Source organism: Ptychodera flava, chromosome 21 (assembly GCF_041260155.1).
Source record: "Ptychodera flava strain L36383 chromosome 21, AS_Pfla_20210202, whole genome shotgun sequence".
NCBI classification, from domain to species: domain Eukaryota; kingdom Metazoa; phylum Hemichordata; class Enteropneusta; family Ptychoderidae; genus Ptychodera; species Ptychodera flava.
This window is the reverse complement of record NC_091948.1, coordinates 29,103,303-29,124,929: the sequence shown is the minus strand read 5'-3', so window position 1 is coordinate 29,124,929 and position 21,627 is coordinate 29,103,303. Positions and strand designations below refer to the sequence as shown.

General features: G+C 37.1%; 1 protein-coding gene across 1 annotated transcript; it reads left to right on the top strand.

The window, feature by feature from the left end:
• Positions 1-303: 303 nt before the first annotated feature.
• On the top strand, positions 304-21,400 carry LOC139121946 (arrestin domain-containing protein 3-like). The gene is made up of 7 exons (XM_070687284.1): positions 304-514; positions 6,046-6,216; positions 14,147-14,391; positions 17,381-17,563; positions 18,438-18,638; positions 18,873-19,023; positions 19,706-21,400. Exons 1-7 carry the CDS (start codon positions 394-396, stop codon positions 20,008-20,010), a joined length of 1,377 nt encoding a protein of 458 aa, XP_070543385.1. The 5' UTR covers positions 304-393; the 3' UTR covers positions 20,011-21,400.
• The last annotated feature ends 227 nt before the right edge of the window (positions 21,401-21,627 follow it).

Sequence of the window (21,627 nt, the reverse complement as noted above, 5' to 3'; positions counted from 1 at the left end):
ATGAGTGCACAGTTGTAGTGTGACAGGGCACACACGTTTGCTTTGGTACCTGGATGACCCTTAACCTATACTGTGAAGCTGGAGACAGCTTTGTGTTCGGATTCACATTGACTTTTCCATATTAATTGGACGCACGAAATTTTTGTCAATTTGGTACCAGTCAATGATCACGACGGATGCAGGATTGAATTAGGGTTTGTTAAGTATGCTTACATTGCTAGCTATGCCGTGCTGTGCCGTGCCGTGCAGAGAACAGTTCCGAAAAGCTGCCTGGTGCACATTAGTATCCGAATCTGAATGTATTTACGTGGTTTATACAGCTGATCGAAAGTACATGATCCATCTCCCCAGCGCACAGAATATCCTTGTAAAGCACTGTCACGGTATTCAAAAATGAAAGTAAAAGTGTTTCGAATAGAATTTGAAAACGATAAGGAGGTATACAGAGCCGGGGAAACAATCACTGGATGGCTCCTCCTCGAAGTCGAACCAAGGTATAAAACGGCAGTGCGAGGTAGGAATCAAATAGTGGTATAAAAAATAGCGAGCCGCCATATTGATCATGATGAATATAATACGTATCTTATATCCTATAATCTCAGTATTACCCAGAGTAAATGGAAAGAGAAAAAATGATGGAGGTGTACACACTCACACATTGATATTGAATATTGTGATGAGATTCCATGATGTGTCTTTTGGAGAGCAAAAATGTGTTTACTTTCGATACAATTTATTAACTCACGGCATTGAATCTACGCCTTTGTTTAAACGTCATCAAGAGCGGGGATGAGGGGAGTTCTGCTTGCAGAGTTGTCAGTTTTTGGTGCAGCAGTCCATGTAAACCCCAACTCCCTATACCTCGGGCTTACACGATGGAGGGAGACTTCCTACCTTCATGGGCTTACGTAGGGGATTAGAAATTAGTGAAATTTGCCAAATTTTGAGGGGGGGGGGGAGTGGGGCAGTACAATTTGGTAAATTTCAAGAAAATGACAACCTAGAACCTGTAACCAGGTCACGGGCAGTAATTAGTAGGGCCGCTGCTCGTGGCCTTTGCTAGTCTGAGCAATACACATACACACACACATACACACACATACATCAAATTTTACACGACAAGGTCACGGTTACTCTACCCCATACGCTCTGACAAGATTAAGAAAAAGTTGATATTCATCTGTGAACATAAACAAACCTCATTGCACCAGGGGATGGAGGTGGCTTAGCTCCATTTCAAATTCAATTATTTCCACAACTTTGCATTACCTAGATGCCATATGGTTACAAATATCAACAAGATTTTAAGTCTACTGAAACGTTCAAGCAGCACCAGCTAGGAAAGGCCACGACAGCACAAGCAGTTGTTGACTGCCTAGCTTGTGTCCTGCAAAATGTTCAAGCTGCACAGACCAGCTCAAATGTAAGTAACAACTTACTGATTGGCTCAGCATCCTCCTCAGTTTATTATAACATGTCTAGCTATCTTTCAACTTGATTTTAATCTTAACTGACAAGGGAAAGACAGGAATAAACTGGTTATACTAATAGTCAGAATCAGTGTTTTCATGGACATTATTCAAAATAGTAATTGGGGAGGGGAACTCTAATATGTATTTGCCGGAGTTCTGCCAAAGTCCAAACTACCTATAGTGCAGCAAAGGGACAATATTTGCCCTTGCAACCTTTCATCAAGGGGCAAGCCAAGTATAACAGGTGGAAAATAACACAATAGTGTGCTTTGGAGAAGACACCATGGAATGGAAACCCAGTTTTGGCAAGATAACATGAATGATGTGAATCACAGTTTTGACTGAAGAGAGTTATGGTTTGGCAAGAAAGTTTTAATCTCCGCAAGTCAAATTTAATACTTTAAAACTATAAGGAAACCATGCTTTAATCTTTATTGAACAAATCAGTATCCATTTTCTTTTCAAGGAGCTGTACAACATTGACAGCAAGCAGACAGTGATATAATGTTACTAACAAAATACTGGTATTTATGAATGTATCAACAAATGAGTCGTTACTGAGAGTCAACTTACATATCACATAGCAGTTACTTCAGTCACAGTGAGGTTTCATTTATTTTATGCTTTGATAATATTGATTTTGGACAAGATCAGAAAGACCGCCTTTTTAGCTTTAAAGAAATAGTGCACAAGGTTTGACAACAAAAGTGGGACAAAGGTATATATTATCAAGATGTGTTCTATACTGCTGTCCAGTGTCATTGCGTTCTTTATACCTGTGAATTGCTAATTTTAACTGTGTGCTGAACCCCCAGTTTTATAATTTCTTTGTAGGATGACCCATTGTGTAAGCCAAAACCCCGTTTATGAAACCTCCCATTATCATAATATGTCACTTATTTTACAAGTCATTGACCTGTACTGAAGAGAACATGTGCTTGTCTGCAGTGCCTATTGTATGAATTGAAGCAGACATTGCTGTCTGAGGTGTTCGGTCTATTCATGTTACCGTAAAGAAAAGGTAAATATCCAAGGAGTGAATTAATAACCCATTTAATTACAATACATCAAATATTTCTTTTCAAATGCAGTGCAGAGCCAGACAGAATTTTCAGGCCCATGAAAAGAGCAACATTTTTGGGGTGCCATTTGGAGGTGTCTAGACTGAATTTAATGACTCATGGTAACAAGTCGAACAATTTATTGTCAGTACTATGGACAAATGTGTCTCAGCTCACTTCGTGTTGGTCATTTCAAATGAATTTGAAGATAACATTGTGTATTTTCTATCTCACATATCTCTTACGGTTGTTATAATTGCTGGTAAATGAATGAAATTAGACAAGTTTTATTAAATTTAGGTGACCCTGAAAGTAGGTTGGTAGTTGCCTCATCTGTCAGGGCACAGACTAATGTTTTACATGTGTAGAAGGTAAAAGTGAATCAGTTGGAAGTTTAAGCCTTAAAGGGCCAGTAGCTGTAACTTTTGATAATTTTTATTGAATTTTTGTTTTGGATGTCAAAATTTTAATTCTTGTTGTACTCCCCAATGCATATTAAAACAGCTACTATTTTGCTTGCCAACACAGCGTCTGTACATCTAGAAAGTAATGTTATTGTTAACATTTGAATTAAAATCCGGACCAGAATTCTCTTGTCAACAATAACAATGCAGGTTACACGTGTACAGGGCTGACAAGCTAAACTGCATCTCAACATGGTTTTGGGAGTACAACAAGAAATTGTAGTTGACATTAAAAAATAAAAAATAGTGAGAAAATCACCAAAACTACACAGTAACTGTTCCTTTAAGATGGAAATTTTGAAGCCAATCTACAGAATGCTACAGAACGCTAATACCGTATATCAGGCTCAAGGAAAATATTTGGGATTAGCATATAACTTGGGGAGATTGTTTTTATGTCTGTATACAGATTGAAGTTTTATGTACATGGCAGGCTGCAGGAGCACATTGTCCCAGAACAGCTTGAATGAGGAAATTTTACTGGCCATCTAGATCTAATAATGTTTAACTGTTTACAAGACTGAAAGCATGGACTTGGAGCATTCGACTGAAGAAGGCAGATGCAGCAGCAAGCTGCTGTTCCCTTTTAACCTGGTACACAACACTAGTCTACTTGTAGTTTGTATTTGTGTTTGGACCAGAAATATACCTGTCCAATGCTATGCATACACTGATAATTCTATTGCATATAATTCCTAGACAAATAGTGCCTGCAATACCCTGTGACAGTACCAGTGGATCTACATTACCAGTGAATCCGCAGGATGCCTGTGTAAATATCATGTACTAGAAATAACAGACCTTGAACACTTGGTGAACCATTATAGATAGGAAAGTGGACTGGTTGTAATAAACTGACCCTATGAGCACAAACTGACAGTCTATGTTTTGGACATTTCTGAACTGTCACAATTAAGTACATTGTCTATAATAGGATAACATAAATATGTAACTTACTATTTTGAAACATTGAATTTCATCGAAGGTTGGGTTGCCGATAAGATTTGTTGTTCGTGTGCACCATTTATGAGTTTATGATGGATAGCTCAGAATATTAGTTATGTACCAGTATATGCCTTAAAAATAATTACCAGTTCTTTTATGACACACAGACTAGTTATAGTCTTATTAGTCCCCGCGGACGAAGTCCGGCGGGGACTTATAGATTGGGTCCCGTCTGTGCGTCCGTCCGTCCGTCCGTCCGTCCGTCCGTCATCAACAGTTTCTCAGACACTGTTGAACCAATTTCGTTCAAACTTGACACAAAGGCATAGCACTATGACCTACAGATGCACATCGATTTATTTTATTATACGATCCAATATGGCCGCGAGGCAGCAATTTTGTTGCGATTTTTCATGTCTTTGGACCATAACTCAAACATCCTTGAACATATTCTGTTCAAACTTGGCACAAAGGCATAACACTATGGCTTTCATATCCATGTCAAATTATTTCGCGATACGATCCAATATGGCTGCGAGGCGGCCATTTTGTTGCGATTTTTCATGTCTTTGGACCATAACTCAGACATCCTTGAACATATTCTGTTCAACCTTGGCACAAAGGCATAACACTATGGCCTACATGTGCATGTCAAATTATTTTGCGATACGATCCAACATGGCCGTGAGGCGGCCATTTTGTTTGCAATTTTTTCATGTCTTTGAACCATAACTCAAATATCCTTGAACCAATTCTGTTCAAACTTTGCACAAAGGCATAACACTATGGCCTACATATGCTTGTCAAATTATATTGCGATACGATCCAATATGGGCGTGAGGCGGCCATTTTATTGGGATCTTTCATGTTTTTGGATCATAACTCAGACATCCTTGAACAGATTCTGTTAAAACTTGGCACAAAGGCATAACACTATGGCCTTCATGTGCATGTAAAATTATTTTGTGATACGATCCAATATGGGCGTGAGGCAGCCATTTTGTTGCGATTTTTCATGTCTTTGGACCATAACTCAGACATCCTTGAACCGATTCTGTTCAAATTTGGCACAAAAGCAAAACATTATGCCCTTCATATGAACGCCACTTTATTTATGATATGATTCAATATGGTCGACAGGCGTCCATTTTTTTGCGATTTTCTCATGCTTCTGAACCATAACTCAAACATCCTTGAACTGATTTTGTTCAAACTTGGCACAAAGGCAAAGCACTATGGCATACATATGCATGTATCAATTAACCTTGCGATAGGATCCAATATGGCTGCAGAACTGCCATTTTGTTGGAATTTACATGTCTTTGAAGCATAATTCAAAGGTCATTAAACCCATTTTGTCCAAACTTGGCACAAAGATCAAGCACTATGGCACACATACATGTATACATGTCAATTTACTTCGTGACATGTTCCAATATGGCTGCCAGATTGTCATTTTTGGATTTTTTCATGTCTTTGAGGCTTAATCATATGCAAATATTCCTTATCCAATGTTGTTGAGGAGCCTGTGTTGAGACTTGGTACAAAGATAAAGTACTATGGCATACTTATGCATGTCTACTTATTTTGTGCTACGATCCATATGGTCAATAGACAGCCATTTGATTTCAAATTTATAAACATAGGTCACTGTCCTTCAATGGACTGAGTTTGTTTAAACGTGATATGGCTGCATTCTTGTGCACATTAATTTGTTTCATTATATGATCCAAAATGGCTGATTACAACAACATACCCGATCCCATACCATTTCGAAAATTCCACCAAACCATGTGTATAGTATGTGCTGTCATGACACTAGAGGCAGTGAGGGCATCGTTATGTGTGATGTAATCAAAAGTTCCTTTAGTGGTCAACACCAGCAGAGATTAGTCTTTTATTGAACGTTCCTCAGATTACTTTATTATGCAAGTCACAGGCCTGATGCACCCGTTGCATCAATGACATTCCACAGCTACCTAGACACCAAAGATTATAACAAATGGACAAGCGGGGACTGTGTCATCAACGATGACTTGTTATAAGTTAATACACAAGGTATGTTAAATTGCTATTGAATCCATATCCCCTTTTCTTTGGCAGGATTTCATGTCAAATTCTCTGGTGATGCCTGCGTCAAATGGAGGGAATATGTGAATGAACACTACAGGAAAGTAGTGCATGAAGCTTACAAGACTCTGTTTCGACATGAAATCACTGGTTATGTGGGATATGAGTCAGATTTTGTACATAAGACTGTGGTGTCTATGACAGGTAATGTATTTGTCACCAACGGAAAATGCTCTGAGAATCTACAGTTGTGGGAGATGTACAAACACCTCAATTTACCAAAAAAAATAACATACTAATAAAAACAACAGCAAAAGAAAAAACTGTCCATTTATGGCTCTTACTGATCACATTCTGCTCTTAGAGAACATGGCAGTGCCCACAGCTCATTATAACTGTGATCAAATGCGTAAAAAAAATTTAGTCACATGATTGAGATTCCCAACCATGTTTAAAATTGCAAATCTCACTGTGTGTTATTCAACACTGCTTGTATAGATTTTTGGAATCACAAATTTTCACTAGAGACATAATCTAAATATCGTCTGTGGACCCAATTTCCTAGAAACTATCCTTTTAGTAGACATTAATCATGATCCATTTAGCGGCAGTTTGGCACGATTTTTCTTAGAAGTTATCATTGTTTTAGTCATGATTAAAGAGGCACTCCCATTTGGTAACATTTTTAAAACACATTTTTTTAATGCCAACGGTCGATATTGACGTGGCGACTGCACGCGGAATGCGATATATCGATAAAAACATGTCATTTCCCGAGCGTATTTTTCACATTCCTGAGTTTTACGATCGTTTGTGATTATGACGCGAAATCCATCTAAGGTTTGTTGTTGTGCTGATTGACAATATTCTAGGGAGTCCATAATAAGTTCGAACGACGCAATTTTACCTCCCACTGCGAAGACTTTATATACAGCATTATGACTTTACCACAGGTCAGTTTTTGAAAACTTCTTCTTAGCTTTGTCGTTGTCATTATCTTAATCAGTTGTATTATATTTTTAACCAATACTAAATAAACATAAGTTTTTACGTGTTAAATATTAGCCGCCTCCGATGACTACATTTTGTCGTCTGCCACACTGAACGTGTTGGTTCGCGCGCGCGTAGTATGCGTCTATGCATACGACGCGGCGGCCGCTATGTATCAACCGCACGTAACTGGGCTAGTCACCTATGCGAATTCTGGTGGAATCAGCAAAAATTGTTTTTCGTTTTTCACCAAGTCAGTAAGACTCAGCTTTCTCCCACAGGGCATGACCGATCACCGAGGCAAGTGGTACTGTGGCGTACAGCAGCGTCAGTGTAGACTCGTACTCCATAGCTTAGTTGACAATGGCCCCAGTGCCGAACGTTCGATGTTCGGAAGCTGAATTTAGGTGGGCCACCGGAATTCAAACTTTTACTTTTTTGAAGACATGTTTTTATCGATATCTCGCGATCCGCGCGCAGTCGCCACGTCAAATATCGACCGTTGGCACTAAAAAAATGTGTTTTAAAAATGTTACCAAATGGGAGTGCCACTTATGATTAAGATGATCAATTATCTTTCACATTTCAGTGTACCTTATTTGAACTACCACAACTGGCACCAATTTTTACAGTTCACCTGTTTACTGTTTATATACTCCTTACATGCACATTAATCCCATGGTTTAGGATTTTTTTAAATATTCAGCTGTTCCACACCAATACTATTATTCACTGATAGAATCCGACAGTTTGCACCTGCTATCTTATCTTAAACCAGCACAAATTTCAGTGTATTTCAGTATTTGAGCCCAACTTAAGCAATGCCGTGCATTCTGCCCATCCATATTAGCAAAGTCTGACCGTTCTGGAAGATCAGACTCTGTCTTTGTTTGATTTAGATGTGTCCCATTTCACATCATCAATATCACATTACGTAAGTGTATTGATACCTCTTTTGTTAATCCTACGTAATGTAGTTCTTACTGTGATTACAAAATCAGGGGATTAGTGTAATAAACTCTTTTAGGAATCCTCTGTTAATTAGCTGATCCACATATGGCTCTTGTAGTGGCTATATAAAACATGTGTTATGCTGTGTGCATATCGGAAAGGTGGCATTGATTTGATACAAAGCCCCAAGGTCATTTTCCAGTCACTAATTCTAGTGTGCAGTGGTTTCAAATGGGAATTTTACCATACCGTAGATTGCATTTCATAAAGTTTTAGATTGCGACTTAATTAACAGCTACATATGATTATTTAGTACTTTGGTGTCAGCTGTACAGCGTACTCCATGAGCTAAAATTTGGCAAAATGCCATGACCGATAAAATATTTTTCTGTCTCTCTTCTGTAGTGGCTTTCTTTCCTTTCTGTAGTGGCTTTCTTTCCTTTCTGAAAAATATGAAAAATATGAAACAGCTATACTGAGTTTTGTGTCTTCACCTGTGACCTAAGAAGGGAATTGGATAACATTCTGAAGGAAGTAAAATCATGGAGGATCTTGAGAAGTTTCAAGAATGCATGAAATGTCAGTACATCATACATCTCCAAGATGGTTGATTACACTGATGACAAACAAACTTTACCTGGTCATACTGACTGCATTTTAGGCTAGAACACAATGTTATTAAGTATATCCTATGATGAGGTCCTGGTTTTGTTTCTCTCTCATATCATTCATTGCCTGCATTGCAACATTGCTGAATGTTCTAGATACCAAATTATATCTGGGCCACTGACAGTAATAGGGTAACCTTTTTTCTTTCGTTTGTCAATCCATAGACAGTCGAGAAAGTTTCTCGACTGTCTATGGTCAATCTAAGCCTTTTTTTCTGTCGTTTGTCAATCTAAGGTAGCAATATCTGATCCACTCTGCATGATATGCTATGTTCATGTGTTTATGGTCAAGGTGATATCTTGCATGGCTGATGTGGTATGGTGTCGCCTCAGCATCTTCTAAGGTAAGTTGTTCTCGGTGTCTGTCTTACCATCTTCTTTCATTTCATTTCATGAATATTTTTGTGTGTTTGGTGTTCAGAACCACATGTAAATTTCTCTAGAGGAGATAATAAAGTTTTCTGATTCTGAATCTGAATCTGAAATTCACTATATACCAGTAGGATATTTCACACACCCTGCAGTGTAGTGACTTTTCTCCTTTTCTGTGGTCAAACTGATAAATTTCTACCCATTCTCGCCCTGAGTAATCATAAACTGACAAGCAGGGCTTAAAATCCTGGCCTGCATAATGCGTACTACATCATATGTGTTCGTCTAAACTCGGTGCAGGTTGGTGGCTAGACCAATGTGCACCCTGCATATTGTGAATGATACAGTATATATTCCTATTTTTACATGAATCTGCCATCGTTTGGTTTTGATTTGCAAAATTTAATGCTGTTAATTGTAATTGAAAATTAAAATAAATTTAATGATGATTTAAAGAACCAAAACATTAATTTGGATACATTTAATGGAAATCTATGTGTTTTGCCCGGCATTTGAACTTTGAAGCAAAGATGGTAAAACAAAAAGGCCCAAAACACTGCCACATTGAGCAAGAATTCAAGATCTGGATACACAAGGACATTGGCGCAGCATATGCCCGACGTGAAGCAGAGGGCGATGCGCATCGCCAATGTCTGAGTGCATCATTTGCGGTATTTTTGTAATAACCTTATTATTATGCATCTTACATTTGTAACAGGGGCATCAAATTGTCAGTGTAGTGACCGTTTTCGTGCAATGTCAACAATTTTTCTTCCGATTTATAGCGCAAGTGTGGAACGCTATCTCGAACGCGCTTCTGCAAGTTCTGTATAGTGTGTGTGTGTGCACTACACACGAACGTACGGAGTGCAAACCAGGCATGTTCTGGCACTCGTTCAATGAGTCCCTTGAAACCGTTCAACAGTGAACCTGCAGATGCAGCTGCAGGGGATGGAGTGCCTTGAAACAGTACGTGTTACGGGACAGGCGTTCCGTACGGCTTTTTTAGCGCACGCAAAATTCTATTGTTCTCGATGGTAGATGTATAATAATAGAGAGGATGACTTGGAATATATCATTAAAAATCTATATTAACCTAGTCACTGTGCATTGTTTGGGAAAGGCGGTATATATACAATACATACATTTGACATGCACAGCCGGCAAAGCAGCAAAAAATGTTTTGGGCTTCTTCTATTACTAAACAAGAATCAATGGTTCAAAACCTGCCTGACTGCATTTCGTGTACAACTTTAACTAGACATTTTGACGTGTTGATAAAACATACAGTACAAGGTTCACTCCCATTGAAGCAATAGTTATTTGATCATTATGGGCTTGGAGTTCTTATAATGTTGCAACGAAGAGTCATAAGTCACCTAACCTTGTATTATGTAGAATTGCGAAATATGACAGTATGAATATTTGATAATTGCAATAGTTCAATATCTGTTGATGTTACCGTTTACATGTCTGGCGATGCAGGAAAATTTGATGTGATTTAGGAAAGCCATGTGATAACCTATGCATCAAGATAAGATACACCATGATCAGTACCTGCACAAGACAAATGTGACAACACCAAAGTCTCACAAAGCATGCCAATGGTCAGATTTGACCCAAACGAATCAGAACCATGTGTAGTGTTAAGCAATAATCTGTTACACAATAAGTGACCTCGGCTTGCTGCAAAGCCCCAAGATACCGTATTTCACATGGAAATTGTATTCCAGTTGTAATGAAAGATGCGTATTTTTAGTGGTACGCCTAATGATGCCCATTGACTGGCTCTGCAGGCCACATTTATAAAAATATCAAAACCACCAGCTATTTTCTTGCAAATGTTATTCTTAGATTCCAAGGTAAAATTATTATAATGTCAGCCAGGGCTGTGTGTCACTAAATGTCGTGCTGCATCAGACTGATTACTGGAAGCTGCATCAGTTGACCGTACCAGCAGAGGAACCACAGTATTAAGATTCAGATTAAAACAGTCTGTGTACATTGCAAATGTTCAAAATGTTTCAAGCAAGGATGATTGTGAAAGAAACATAAAGGTTTAGTGTTCTGAAAACAAACTGAAAGGATTAAATTGCATCAACCAGCTGCAGTGAAGCAGTTGCCCATAATATTGTAAAGGCTGTATTGTCCTCTATATTACAAAACACTTGAATTTCTTCTTTTAGGTCAAATACCAGTAACTCAGGATTTTGTAACATGTTATCGTGCACAATTACCATAACAAGACACAACCATCCACTAAGAGGTTTATTTGCAGTCCACAGTTCAGTTGATATGAACAATGTCCTCATTATCATTTTTCCAGGAATAATGATGTCATGATTGAGAGCTATTTCATGGTAGTAGAAATTATTAGGGTGACATTATGTGTTCAAAATTACAGGTTGTATGTAAGAGTAAAATGGCCTTTGCGAACCCTGTTTTAATTACCTTTAACTTAATCCATACAACTGTTTACACACTTGCCGTAAAAATAATTGAAATACCATTAAAATCGGGTTATTAGCATTGTTTCAAATGCTGGACAAAAATCAAGTGAGAAGGGGATCTACATGATGGTTAAATTATGACATTGTTATTCCACGGCCCCTCCACAAAAGGGACCATGGTTATTCAAACAGGTTAAAATGAAACTTGTTTACAGAAATACAAAGACAGAATTCAGCACTTTGTCATCATACCAACAATTGTATAGAAACATTGAAAACCCATCCAAAGTAAAGCTCCACATATTAACAGGCAGAGTGTCTTTTTTTAGCTACTATAGACTCTACCTACAGAAGCTATTAGTGTGGGTGTTTGTCCAACATCCAGCATTAGTCTGTACGTACCCTCTGTGTGTGTGTGTGTGTGTGTGTGTGTGTGTGTGTGTGTGTGTGTGTGTGTGTGTGTGTGTGTGTGTGTGTGTGTGTGTACCAGTATATGTATGTATGTATGTATGTATGTATGTATGTGCGTGTTGATGAAGACGTCCATCTACTCAAATATCATGAAAACCGAAGTACTTACAAACTTGATATTTGGTGTGTAGATGTGTCATGGATATACAGCCAGATGATTTGTATGTTCTTTTCATGACATTGTCAAAAACATTCAAATGAGCTAAAAATCCAATATTTGATCAAAAATCTGCTACAGAACTGATAGTCAAAGAACTGTAATATTTGGTGTGAAGGTCTCTAGGGATGACCTTATGCAAATTTGTTCAAATGGTGATGAAATACACATTTCTATATTTTAAAGCAATTTTGCCATTATTTGTCAAAATATTTTCAAAAATCTTCTTCAGCACAGCTTAGATACCGGTATTTATCAAATAGATCCAAGAGATGACCATGGTTAGGTTTGTTTGAATTAAGATGAAATATGGAATTTTGTATTTTAAGACAATTTTTGTCTTTCTTTTGTCAAAAATCTGTTCCTCAGAAAGTACTTGTCCGATAAATTTGAAATTCAGTGTACAGGATCCTGGTGATGATCTTAGTGTAATTACTTCAAATTGGAACAAAACTCGCAAGATTGTATTTTGGAAGCAAGTTTTGTCTCTTTTGTTTAGAAATATCACCTACTCAGAATCTGCGTATGTCTGTGCTTTGAAATTTCATATCGATGATCCTTGGGATGACTTTATTCGAATTTGTTCACTTTGAAGCGAAATTAGCGAGACTGTATTTTGAGGTAAAGTCTCGCAGAGTGGCAGTCGGCATCCTGATACAATCAATGTCTGTGCAGTTGTACGGCACGGAGAAGGGCCACTGTTTTGTTTGTTTACACTGAGAGTTGCCATGTCAACAGGCATCGCGCGTGCGACATTGCTGTCATGCCAAGCGCTTGCTACCTGTTCGGAGGTAGACAGTCCCGTGTGAACGGCAGAATGTTTGCTAGAGCTTGTTTAAAAAATACAAGAACTTTAACGGAAAATCCGTGTGATAACATTACAAGACTCAACATGTTATTTCCCTATTAAGCAACCCGAAATATCCGTGTTCCCCATAGCTTTGCAGGTTGGGAGCGGTAGCCATTTTGTTTGTTTACGTTGTTTACCATAAAATTGCAAATGTAGTTCGGGAGCACTTCAAAACCGGTGACGTTTATCTTTGCTTGTCTTGATGTTTGTAGTGAAATATCACGGCTGATATATTACAGTGGACATAACTAGGATGAAGCGATATGGGCATGGGTATGTGATAATAGATGGAACTGCCCATTTCATGTCCCAAGATACCACATGACAGACATAACAATTTCTTGTCAACACAGCAACTAGTTTATTTCCTTGAAATTGCTCTGTCTATTTACCTGTACTGTACCTGAAATTAGCATGTTCCTCTGTCCACAGATAATCATGTCTTGTCTGTGCATGGTATGCATGGTAGCATATCTGTATATGTGTGCAGGGGGCTTTGCAAGTATCAACATATGCTAAACAATATTGTCACCTTTCAACTGCCAGCTGTTATTATAGTCTTCCATGATATGAATGAAGTCAATAGTAGCTACCATGCCATAAGTGCAACTTTTGTCCATATGGCCTCTGTTGACTCTGTTACTACCGGTACTCTTTGATGTAAGGTTATATGCTCAGATCATTCTTGTGTAGTGAAGACAAAGCATCGATGACATATCTGAATCTCGATGTGGGTTCATCTGTATCTTGTTGGCTTGTGGCATGTTCGAAATGCCTCATGCCATATTGAATTGATGAGCTCTAAGAGAAATAATGAGCCAAAAGGAATGATACAACTGCTGTATAGTTTTTGAGAGACTTCTCCCATCTACATGTACTTGATATTGAAAGAACTTGCCAGTGTCTAATGTACTTCACTTTGACTACTGGAAGGAATGTCTGAGACTGATAAAAATGTCTTGATTTGTTAATGTTATTTTGTAAATACATGTAGCATGTATAATAGTATGAAACAGCTAGTATCTCATTAATTTCCTTTTAGCTTCTGTACAGCTTTTCTTATAGCACTCTGCATAGGCAAGACACATTCCATGGCAAAGTGCAGATTTAGATTGGTACATTGTGCCAATATTGCTCAGTGGCAAATCATATCTGATTTGTGAATATCCACCACAGTTTTGTTGTCCTCCAGGTCTTGATCATCCAGTGTTGTTGTTGATTTCAGGAAATGAAATGCCTTTAACACAAAACAATCGTCCACCGTCTGTAAGCGGTGGCAAGTATCGCTTCCCTTTCCACTTCAAGCTTCCAAAGACACCATTACCAGCTTCCTATGAAGGAAAATATGGTTTTGTCCGCTACTATGTGGAAGCACGGATTGACAGGACATGGAAAAGTGAACATTACCGAGTGAGAGGATTTTCCATGGCAGGTCCACCAGTTGATCTGTCGAAAAGAATTGATATTAGGGTATGTCTTCAAAATGATTCACTCTGTCTAGATAGTATGGAAATAACACGTAGACACTGCTATACATAAATCTACTCTTCAGTGTGTCATCATAGGTTTAAATGAGAGGTCATGGGGTCAATTGTTCCATAATAGTATGAACAGCAGTCAATGACAAGATATCATTCAGTGTATTGAACTACAACTCATGTACACCAAACATAATGAGACAGCTGAGAATCCTCATAAATGTTGTATGTAACTGAAAAATAATGAAATCAAATGAACCTCTAATTTAGTTTGTGGTGATTTTCCTTCTGCGATGGAACGATTAATACCATGACCTTTCCGGAACTAAAGCTCGTTTATTTCCTATAATCTCCATCTCTCAGCTTATGTCTTGATGGAATTCCATCTGAAATAGGATTTAGCAATATATGGCAAGATGTACCATAAGTACAAGTCAGTGCAAAGTGCTTGGTAAATAGATGTGAAAAAATTGTACCGTAATTCTGATATCATTCATCCAGGATATGTTTTCATTCTTAAGTTCTTCAGAGGTTGATGTTTGTGAAACAGAGTACTGTTCAGTATAACGGTCACATTTTTGTATGTTATCCTCCATGCAAAAAAATATTCCATACTATTGTTATCATAAATTTACATTCATCATTTTCTCTATCATCCATATCATTCTTAATTGTTAATTTCTAATACTTTATCATCCACATCATTCTCTGTTATTGATTTCTAATACCCTATCATCACCATCATTCTCTATTGTTGATTTCCAATACCCTATCACCAACATCATTTTCTATTGTTGATTTCCAATACACTATCATCCACATCATTTTCTATTGTTGATTTCTAATACGCTATCATCCGCATCATTCCCTATTGTTGATTTCCAATACCCTATCATCCATATCATTCTCTATTGTTAATTTCCAATACCCTATCATCCACATCATTTTCTATTGTTGATTTCCAATACGCTATCATCCACATCATTCTCTATTGTTGCTTTCTAATACCCTATCATCCACATCATTTTCTATTGTTGATTTCCAATACACTATCATCCACATCATTTTCTATTGTTGCTTTCTAATACCCTATCATCAACATCATTTTCTATTGTTGATTTCCAATACCCTATCATCCACATCATTCTCTATTGTTAATTTCCAATACCCTATCATCCACATCATTCCCTATTGTTAATTTCCAATACCCTATCATCCACATCATTCCCTATTGTTAATTTCCAATACCCTATCATCCACATCATTCTCTATTGTTGATTTCTAATACCCTATCATCCACATCATTCACTATTGTTAATTTCCAATACCCTATCATCCACATCATTTTCTATTGTTGATTTCTAATACGCTATCATCCACATCATTCCCTATTGTTAATTTCCAATACCCTATCATCCACATCATTCCCTATTGTTAATTTCCAATACCCTATCATCCACATCATTCTCTATTGTTAATTTCTAATACCCTATCATCCACATCATTCTCTATTGTTAATTTCTAATACGCTATCATCCACATCATTCTCTATTGTTGATTTCTAACACGCTACTATCCATGTCTTTCTCTATCACCAAACTCTAATACCCTCTGCAAATTTGGTTCTCAGTGCCCAGACAAGCAAGCTGTTGTTCTGTTTTGGCTGGCTTATCCAGACCATTGGGATAATTCAATGTGGGTCAGAGATTAGAAACTTTGAAGCAGCAGAAACTCTGAGGGTCTACCTTCATTTCATAGTTATGCCAGTCTTACATCATCTTGGTTTTGATTCGTGCCATAGTCATTGTCAGTCTTCATGATGAGTACCATCATCATCTTACGGTGTAATCAGAAAATTCAGGAGTATATATTTACACTCCTAGAAAGTCCTTGAAATTTACAGTACATTTACCAATGATTTTGACGATGAGATACAGCTGGATATTGATACACTACCTAATTAGGTTTGTCAGTTTGCTCGCGAATTTACCCTTTTAGTGGTCAACTTTTACAACTTTGCGCCAACATCAGACAGACTAAAACAGCAGGTGACGCAGCAAGATGTCTGTAAACTAATTTACTATGTAGTATGTTTATATCTTTACAGCAGCTATCAGTTTCAATGGTGACACACACAGAGACTGGTTGCCAAGTTTTACAAGCAGTTCAAAGTAAAGTTTGTTCATTTTACACATCACTCTATTATTTTGAAGTCATGAACTTTATTGATATTCAACTACAAAGAACACTGTCCTCTGAGTCTAAATTTGCAGTAACGTCGTTCTTTTACCACCTCTCCGTGAATTTGAACTGCTTGTAAAACTTGGCAACCAGTCTCTGTGTGTGTCACCATTGAAACTGATAGCTGCTGTAAAGATATAAACATACTACATAGTAAATTAGTTTACAGACATCTTGCTGCGTCACCTGCTGTTTTAGTCTGTCTGATGTTGGCGCAAAGTTGTAAAAGTTGACCACTAAAAGGGTAAATTCGCGAGCAAACTGACAAACCTAATTAGGTAGTGTATCAATATCTAGCTGTATCTCATCGTCAAAATCATTGGTAAATGTACTTTAAAGATTCTTGGAATATCCTTGAAAATGAAATTAAGCTTCCGGAAAGTCCTTGAAAAATTAAAGGCTACTGACAATTTTTCAAAATGGTGAAATTGATGGTTATGATAATGATAAAAATGACATGTAAATTGTCATACATAAATGATAAAATCTCACATATGCTGCCATGGACAATGGTATTTGGACTTCCCAAAATCCTCAAAATTTGCTGGAAAAGAGTCCTTGAAAGTCAGTGAATTTTAAGTGACTTTGAGTGTATGGACCCTGAAAATTATTCTCGTTGTGGACATTTTAATGAGTAACTATAGTTTATAATAGATTTCTGTGTTACATATACTGTGTAAATGATCTTTAGAACAATATCTCACACTGACAAAGAGGTCTTTTTTTCATGTCTGTTTTAGTCTCCTGTTGAAAGTGGTAATGAAGTGGAAGTTGCCCAGGGGATTATGACTCTGAAAACTATTCATGTTAAAGTTCAAACTGACAGAAGTGGCTACGTTCCTGGTGAAGTTCTTCACTACACAGTACATGTTATCAATCACAGCCGTCATCGAGTCAAGAAAATGAAGGCCATTCTTGTACAGGTAAACTGGCATTGTCAATTCTGCCACTGTCCTTCGTATCTTTGATGTACCTGTAAAGTTAGCTGACTGTAATTCTTCATCGTTTGCATGTTCAAGGACCTTTTAGCTCATGTTATCCTACAAGATATTGATAGTTTCAAGGGTCTGTCCAGAATGAAACAAACCCTCTGGATGGATGTTTACATTGTTGAAAATTCATTCATGTTCAGGGCCATGCGGACGGAATCTAAAAGGTGACCATAGCACTGTTATCTTCAAATGGCAACCAATAAGATGGCTGTATTTTCACCATATTATACTGGTATTATGTAATTGTTGTTACATACCCATGTCATGCCATGCATAGTCATGTATTTGCCAAGCAATGCTTAACCAATAACCATTGGTGTTATATACCAATGGGTAACCAATGGCCATTGGCTTTACATAACAAGTCTAACCAGTGGCCTTTTGCTCCCTGTGCACATTCCAAATTGTTGGCAACATTGTAACTTTAACTGGACAAAGTCGGCCATTTTTCATGAATTTTGTTTGATACGAGATACTGCTTATATTGTTTAACATGTTGAAAGATACTGAATGAATGGATGACCATGCATATATTCGACCCCATTTTTAGACAATTTTAATGAAACCAGCGTGAAAATGAATTAATGGTCATGACCATAAATTCATTTTTGTGATGGTTTCATGTGTCATGTCTAAAACGGGGGTCGAATATATGCATGGTCACCCATTCAGTATCTTTCAACATGTCAAACAATATAAGTAGTATCTCGTATCAAACAAAATTTATGAAAAATGGCCGACTTTGTCCCTTTAACATTGAAAGATCCTCTCCACTGAAAGAGATTCTCCAATCCTTGTAATGTAGTTAACATCATGCTACGGCCATCGACGGGACTCATCCAAGAAACTGTGTCTACGCGAAGAAGAAACTGAACTGGTTAAAATCAAAGGTCCTGGATTAGAAGCTGAGGTCACACGGAGAATAGAGGGTGATATTGAAATACCACCACTTCCTCCCACTGATCTTGAAGGATTTGATTATATCAATGTCAAGTATTACTTGGAGGTAAGTGACACAGCAAACAAACAAACCAATAATAGCTTTCATACAGCGTGTCACAAATGGCAGAGTCAATAAAACTGGAGAAAGATCAAGATGTTGTGAAGAAATTTCACATGATTTTATTTCAGTGTAACAATTGATATTTTGTATAAGCCGAGTTTATTTCTGCTCAAACAGTCAAAGCATTATTTCAAGTTATCAAGCGTTAAACAAGTCCATCTGCATCTTTTATTGCAGTTTATTGTAAAAATTGCCAACTTAGCCGAGACAGTGATTAAGGTGAATACCCCAGTTCTCATTGGTAATATTCCATCAGTTGAAGTGTACACATGGGAACCTGCTCCACTTAAGACAGTGTCCATTATTCAACATGATGATCTGCTATCCGGTAAGCCATAATCTGCCAACAATAATCTGCTAACCATATAATCTGCTAACCATAATCTGCGAGCCATAATCTGCTAGCCAGATATTGACAATGACAGTGTTTATACCTATTTATTCAAGTAAATAGATCATCTGTTTTCAGTTGAAGTTTCCAACAATAAAGGCATATTTTTTCTGTATTTTCTTGTGGACTGTCATTTGAAGTGACATTTAATTACTCAACTTGTATACCAATTTCTAAACTCTCTATTTTGTATCAAATTGTCGTGTAAAGGGTGAAATGTGTCCTGGCTTGTCTACAATGAAAGTATGAGCATGTCCATGAAAATGGTTCCATAGTGGTGCATTGCTAGTATGAACCTAATCACCTTACATCATGCTGTTTTAAAATCATGAATGAAAATGCGAGACCACTGTGCAAACTTTAGTAACAGAGAAACAAATTACCAAACTTTAACTTACACTTGAAATTCAAAATGGCTGCCATCCCGATGTCAACTTTATGGAGAAAAATTAAATTTGTAATTTTCAAAAAAATTAGCTGGTGAAAGCTTCATTTGCTCCCAGAGCTTCAACATGAGCCCAAACAAGCAGTTGCTTTGAAAGGTATTGGATAAATTTGAAAATCCATTCATCTGTCTCCAAGGCGCATTCTACCTTAATTATTAACTGATTTATCACAGGTGATGAGTCTGATAAGAAAGAAGAAAGTCGGTGTTCAGGAGTTCCTGATGAAAGCCATGAGGAACGGTTACCGCCATTACGAAGTAGAAAACCGAAAGATGATGATGATATCAAGGAGGTGATAACTGACCTGAAGGTTCCATATACACCCAAACATGCATGTTACAAAACACCTAGAGAAATCCAATCAAAGATGGAAGTTTTCAAAGTCGGCGAGGATTCTGTTAGGTTCTTTTTTATGAAATACATGCCGTATAAAGTTGCAAGAGCAACAGTACATAAAGTCGCTCAACAAGCCAAATGATAGAAAAAAGAATTTAGCAGGATCCTAATATTGCCTTCCAATAAAAAGGTTTAGAATATATTTTTAAAATTTATGTACCTTGAAATTTAATTTGCATCACATTTCATACAAAGGTTTTTGCATCATATCAATATCCAGTGAATGACATAGAATAATATTCCTTTTACTGAACCAGAAGGTACGCTTCTATTTCTAGATTTATCTACAACTGCTACAGGAAGTACATGTTGAAAACTTGGCAGTAGTTACATGTTGATTATTTTATGATGATACATGGATTTAATATTTCATGCCCCCTGGTGTCGTTATTTCCATCTACACTGTCTTCAAATCTGAAGACCTCTACAAAATGATTGTCAATTTACGTTGTAACAGGGATGTTTTCCTAGAGGTCATTTATTTTTGATTAGTTGATAAACAGATTGCAGAGATGTTGCTGTCTTTGTTTTCTGTTGAAACCTGAGGCACAAATTTTCTGATGGATATTCCTGATAAAAATACATGCTTTTACATGGTAATCTCTTATGCAAGGTATAATTCAAGTTATGAAGGAAGGAAAGATGAACTAGGCATGAAAAAAGTATCAATAGTAATTTTGACTGAGTAATTGATATGGAGTAATTCAGATAGACTGTTGATGGCATATTTAAATCTGCAGACATCTAGTCAAACAGGGTACCATAGTTATTTACCATATTAAACATTTGGTATTTTCTGTCAATTTCTTTCTCAGATATCCTTAATTAAAGGGCCATTGTCTCTTCGTAACATATTTAAGAAATGTTATTATAATGCCAATAATCAGTATTTGAACCTGACATTATAGGAGGATCAGACGAAATTGAAAAAGAGTGCTGGTTTCCAGGTGCAGTTAGATTGATACTATTCTATGGAGTAAGGAGTGAACCACTACACTGTATTATGTGTCATGCCTATATGTACTGGGTTAAGAATGGATCTGGACTCCCTAGCTCAGACTACATGAATACCTTCAGTTGGCTTGGAAGGTTTATTGAATTTAGGGAGTTCAATACAATTGCATGAGCAATGTAAAGCTTGATTGTAGGTATCCAATTAACATGTTTAAAAATTGTTATAAAAAGACATTGTTGCTTTAAATTTGCTAGTTTAAATTTTATTTAATATTTATGAGTATACTTTGTTTTCAATACACAGAAGTAGTAATTTGGTAGGCAGTAGAAGTTTTCATGGTTTTATTGAATGAAGTTCATATTTGTGATTTAGGAAATCTCATGAAACACCATAACAGGTATAGTGGTGTTAAATTTATTCATCTTTTACTGGTGTCAGCATGGGATAGTGTACTGTTTATGGTATTGTCAAGTATCATGTAAGTTTACGTCAAATAAAACAGTGAATGAAACGTCAATGAGTTATTGGTGTCAATGTCTGTAATGAGAGAAGAGAATACCAGCGATTCAAAAAGAGGATTGACTGTCACACTTGACTTGTTCAGGTCCGGCATTTTGCAAAATAAAGTAAGTTCAGCAAGGTATTATGCATAAGTGTGATTTTTATATGAAACACTTCAATCTGGATGACCGCAATATGACTTGTATAAAAGTGTAACATCTGCTTTTGTGTGATGAGGTGAAC

Coding starts and splice junctions, on each gene's coding strand:
- LOC139121946 (XM_070687284.1), top strand. CDS start 394: ATGAAAGTAAAAGTGTTTCGAATAGAATTTGAAAACGATAAGGAGGTA. Junction 515..6,045: donor GTATAAAACGGCAGTGCGAG/GTAGGAATCAAA, acceptor TTTCTTTGGCAG/GATTTCATGTCAAATTCTCT. Junction 19,024..19,705: donor ACATGATGATCTGCTATCCG/GTAAGCCATAAT, acceptor GATTTATCACAG/GTGATGAGTCTGATAAGAAA.